Raw genomic sequence first — 4,722 nt, 5'->3', positions numbered from 1 at the left:
ATCCCTGGGTGCAGAAGGAGTCCAGGATGCCAGCTCAGATGTGGATGCCTGACAGACCCTGACATTTCTGTGTGTGACTCCAGGAACAAACCCCACTGGCCCAGTGAGATTCATCTCAGCTGCCCTGGACAACCTCATTGCAAGTGCTCCTGTCTGCTACGTCACCCTTGCCCATGATGCACAGATGTTGTGCTCTCAAAAGTGCCACAGCAATCAGAGAGGTTCTGGGGTCCTTGGAAAAGCCAGACATCCAACCCAACTTCAAAAAGGGCTCTTTATTAAAATCCAGCCATTTTTCCACAAGCAGAGCTGCTCCTCCACCTGGGTCAGCGACGCCAGCAGCACAGGGCTTGCAGGGCCCATCGTGATCGTGGCTGCTCCCTTGGACTGCTCAGGATGGCAATGGTCTGAGCAGCGAGGGAGCGGACGAAGGGTTTACTGTCCGTCTCCAAGGGCCGAAGGGCTGCAACAGAAAGAAGCAGAGCCCAGATGATCTCCCACGTCTGCAGAGACCCCCAGGCATCCCCTCCTGACCAGGCTCCCTACTCACCGCTGCAGATCTCAGCCAGCTTCTCCTCCTCCCTTCGGTCCCTCAGGGGCCGCGCAGCCAGCCCTGGGCACAGAGTTCCATCAGACCCCTGTTCCCTCCCCCTCATCAGAGCTGGCCCCAGGGAATACCCCAGAGCTGACACAGCGGGACTGAGCAAGGCAGCCACCAAGCCCACCTGTGTGGGCAGGGCTGGGAGGGGAGGCCAAGGCCCTGCACGGGGCAGCTGGGGTTCTGAAGCCACAGGGCTGCTCCTTGTGCCAGGGCAGCAGTGGGGACTGGGGCCAGGCTGCCAAGAGAGGGACCCTGGGGCTGTGACTCACCGATGAACCTCACAGCCGCCTCTCGCAAGCTGGCCTGAGCATCCCTCAGGTATGGCAGGCTCTGGCTCAAGAACTCTTGAGCCCTGCTCCTGTTCTGCTCCAGCTGGAGAGAGCACAAGGGTGCGAGCATGTCACTGTCTGCAGCCCACCCCGAGCTGGCTGGACCAGTCCCTCCTCCCAGTAACCCAGGTTTCCCTTTCCCCGCAGGCCACTCCTGCCCCCCAGCCAGTAGCCCTGTTGGGCTGAGGCTGAGAGACAGACACAAGCAGAGTGGTCCCAGGGGTGCTGAGAGTCCTCCTTCCCGCCAGGCCTGGGGCAGAGGGAAGAGCCCTTGGGGGTTCTGTTCTTGAGGACAGGGAACAAGGGTGCAGCTCGGGGCTGCAGCAGGGCGGGCGAGGCACATCTGCAGAGCCCACAGCCCAGACATGTGGGGCAGCCCTCAGTCAGCCTGGGCCTTCGCTGTTCTCACCAAGCTCTCTCCAATCCTCCATGTCTGCTGAGTCCGCACCAGGTGTCTGAGCTGCTTCCATTTCAGGAGCTCTGCTGCACCAAGGAGGGCTTCCCTGGCGGCCTGCGGAACAGCAGAAGCTGGGATATGGCACCCACAGTCTGCATAAGGAGACCTGGCGTCCCCCCATTCTTGGCTTTGTTTCTGGAACACCTGCCCTTTGGGGGCAGCGACATGCCCTGGCCCAAACATCTGGGGCTCTCTTGGGCACAGCCCTGGGGGACAGGGACTGAGGCTCAAAGCTCGAGACCCAGCACCTGCAGGGACAGCTGAGGAGCCCGTAGGGATGCGCCAGTTCAGGCCTCGGTGGCCACAGGCTGCTGCTGAGCCCTGTGAGACCAGCTATGGCAGGTGGTGGAAATGGCCATGGCAGCTTCTCTACCGCTACTCGTGCTGGGTCTGTAAGGACCCTTCCTATGGGCTGGAGGAGGCTGCCAGTTGCCAGCAGCCCTGTCCCCTGGTGCCCAGGCCACCTGTCTGCTGTCAGCACACCCCTCTCTGCCTCAGTGCTCAGCGTGGAAATCTGTACCTTGGCCACGTTGTTGTTCTGATCGCTCAAACGAAAGAAGAGAGGGAGCAGTGCACGGTGCACGTAGCTCTTAATCCTCTTCTTGTCGTGCACCATCACTGACTGCACCCGCTCTCTGAAGAGGCAGATGGAGAGCTCTCGCAGCTGGCTGGACTCCTGGGAGGAAGGAGGAAAGCCGGACTTCAATCCCAGCAGCTCTCTGCCCGTGGTGAGCAGGGGCAGTATCGGGGCTGACGTGAGGGGAGATGCTCCAGGGTCAGGCTGTGCAGAAGCCCAGAAGCCATCCCACGAGAGCCCAGGGGAGCAGAGCCTGCTCCCAGTGCTGTCCACGGGGCTGGGCTGAAGGGCAGCTGGCACTGCAGGCTGCCCACCCCCAGGGCTCAGTCTCCGTCATCAGCCTTACATCATCAAAGAGGGGCAGGAGCTTTTCCTCCAGCTGCTCGACAGTGGGCCTGGCCTCTTCCCTCTTCAGGTGTCCCATCACGCTGCGGAAGAATGTCAGGACTCTCCTTTTCACTTCTGTGTTGCTGTAGTCGAGCAACCCCACAACTTGTGGCAGGAGGGACTGTATTTTTCTTGCCTGTATGAACAACAGTTTCATTTTTGTGAAAGGATCAAAGACCACCGTGGCAAAAAAGCCAGTCACTGAGTACCAGCCTCCTGTCCAGCTTCATGGCAGGTGGTGGCACAGGAATCTCTGTGGCAGCCTCCTGGCAGGTGGTGGCCATGGGCACAGCCACGGAGATACAGGAGAGCAGGGCCAGGGCAGGGAGGGTTGAAAAGCAATGACTCCCTGTGTCCTGCTCAGAGGTCCCCTTTTCCCACAGGCCCCCATGGGCAGATGTCTTGGAGAGACTCCGTGCCTGGAAAGCTCCCCAGGCAGCCATCAGGCCCCAGCACGGCAGGGAGGGCGTGTGGAGCTTTCACCCACTGCCTGACCCCCAGCCAAGGCCAAGCCAGCACCTCACCCAATGCCCCAGCCCCACCTGCCAACATGGCTCGCTTGACACCGCCCCGCTCACCATGTCAGGACTTTCTGACCCACTGATGACGCCTTCGGGAAACATGGAGTCTATGGCCAGGAGTCTTTTGCGCAGGTTTCTTAAGATCTTCTTCAGAGGCCGGGGTGTGGAGATCATCATGTCCCACATGTCCAGGGCAGTCCTGCGAGAGAGCGCTCTGTCAGCAGGGCAGCCTGGCCCACAGCAGCGTGTCCGGCTCCGCGCTGCAGGACGCTTGGGATGCCCTGGGCAGCAGCAGAGGCTGAGCTGCTGCTCCCGTGGGGCTGGCAGGAGCGCAGTGGGGGGCTCTGGGCTGGCTTGTTCAGCTGTGGCTGCTGCGGGCCTGGCTGACCCCCAGCGCTGGAAAATGTGGTGGGAGGGAGGGTCCTGCTCCTCGGGGGTGTCCTGCAGGATCCCTTGGCTCTGTGCCCCTCTCCCCACAGTGAACAAGCCCTCGTGGCTTTTGGGGCCAGTACCTGTCTCCTGGTGGAGCGATCCTCAGCAGCGTTGTGAGCACCTTCCCAGGTCTCCTGTCAGCCATGAGCAGAAGCAGGGACGCCACGCTCTGCCGAGCTGGTGCTGTGTTGATGCCGTCCAGGTTTTTGTGGATGCATCTCATGATCTTTGGCAGCTGGAGGAGATACAGGTGAGGATGGCGCTGTCACTGGAGTGCAGCCACTTCCTAAGCTGTCCTTCCCATTCCTCTCTGCCACCTTCATGTGGCTTCAGATTCCTGAGACACCAGGGGTTGGGGGGTAGGGATGGAGGAAGGAACAAGGCCTGACAGGGCTGAAGCCTGGCAGGGCAATCCAGCCACTGGCCACTTACATCCGCCAGCCAGAAGTCAGGGAATTCCATGACCATGTCCAGCAAGTCTGTTGCCCGCTTCTTGTCAAAGATGCTGGAGTCTCTCATCGCCTCGATGAACACAAGGACGATGTCTGTCCTTTCAGAAGTTCTGAGGTATCTCGCACAGGACTATGGGAGGAAGGAAAGAAAAGAAGGAAGTGAAGCCAAATCACACCGAGCGCCCTGATGCTGCTGCTTAGCCAGGCAGTGCCAGCAGCCCTGCAGAGACACCCGACAGTGCTGGTGGCAGAGCCCGCAGCAAAGCTGGCAGCAGGGGCGGCAGTGACTGCACGGGGAGGATGAGAACAGAGGCCCTGGAGTGAGGGAGGAGGGTTGGACTCATGGGCACAGGGTGCTGGCCCTGCCGTGAACCAGGGCTTGCTGGTGGCCAGGAGGACTGGGGCTGCTGCTGGGACACTGGTGCCAAAGCCCGGAACCCAAGCGTGTGTCCAGGGCTGGCTCTGTGGGTAGTCAGGGCTTTGCAGGCCCGTGCCGGCCACAGCTCCCAAAGCAGCTGCCTGGGCAGCAGCCCCGCATGGGGCAGCTGCAGGCTGCTCTGGGGTGCAGGGATGGGGAGACGGCCTGGCTGGAGGGTGCCTGGCTCCTTACCGCCAGTGTGGGATGTCTGAATAGCGCAGAGCTCATCTTCTCAATCCTCCCCACAGCCCTCTCCTGCACACATTCTCTCTCAGAGGTGGTGAAGGTCAAGAGCATCTGGGAAGAGAGAAGCTGCTGGTGAGCCCTGGGAGCAGCCAGCACTCCAGCAGAAGTAGCACCGCTCCACTCCTGGGCTGGACTCTGTTCTCAAGCAAAGCCTGTAGTGGGGTTCTGGCCCTCAGGCCCCTGGGAGGCTTGGAACAAATGCCCTGGGCCCACCCTGTGGCCAGGCAGGGAGGCAGATGTCACCCTCTGTGGCCACTGTGCTGCAGAAGAGCCTGGCGGGCAGCCCCTGGTTCCCCGGGGAG

At 61.2% G+C, this 4,722-nt stretch overlaps 1 protein-coding gene across 1 annotated transcript; it reads right to left on the bottom strand.

The window, feature by feature from the left end:
* Positions 1 to 1,309: 1,309 nt before the first annotated feature.
* Positions 1,310 to 4,722, bottom strand: LOC135577672 (uncharacterized). The gene is made up of 7 exons (XM_065047800.1): positions 4,367 to 4,722; positions 3,737 to 3,886; positions 3,385 to 3,539; positions 2,930 to 3,071; positions 2,197 to 2,487; positions 1,908 to 2,063; positions 1,310 to 1,441 (listed from the first exon to the last, which is right to left on the bottom strand). Exons 1-7 carry the CDS (start codon positions 4,469 to 4,471, stop codon positions 1,310 to 1,312), a joined length of 1,131 nt encoding a protein of 376 aa, XP_064903872.1. The 5' UTR covers positions 4,472 to 4,722.

The sequence above is a fragment of the Columba livia genome, unplaced genomic scaffold, assembly GCF_036013475.1.
Source record: "Columba livia isolate bColLiv1 breed racing homer unplaced genomic scaffold, bColLiv1.pat.W.v2 Scaffold_133, whole genome shotgun sequence".
NCBI lineage: Eukaryota > Metazoa > Chordata > Aves > Columbiformes > Columbidae > Columba > Columba livia.
Note: the sequence above shows the minus strand (reverse complement) of the source record. Positions and strands in the feature narration are given on the sequence as shown.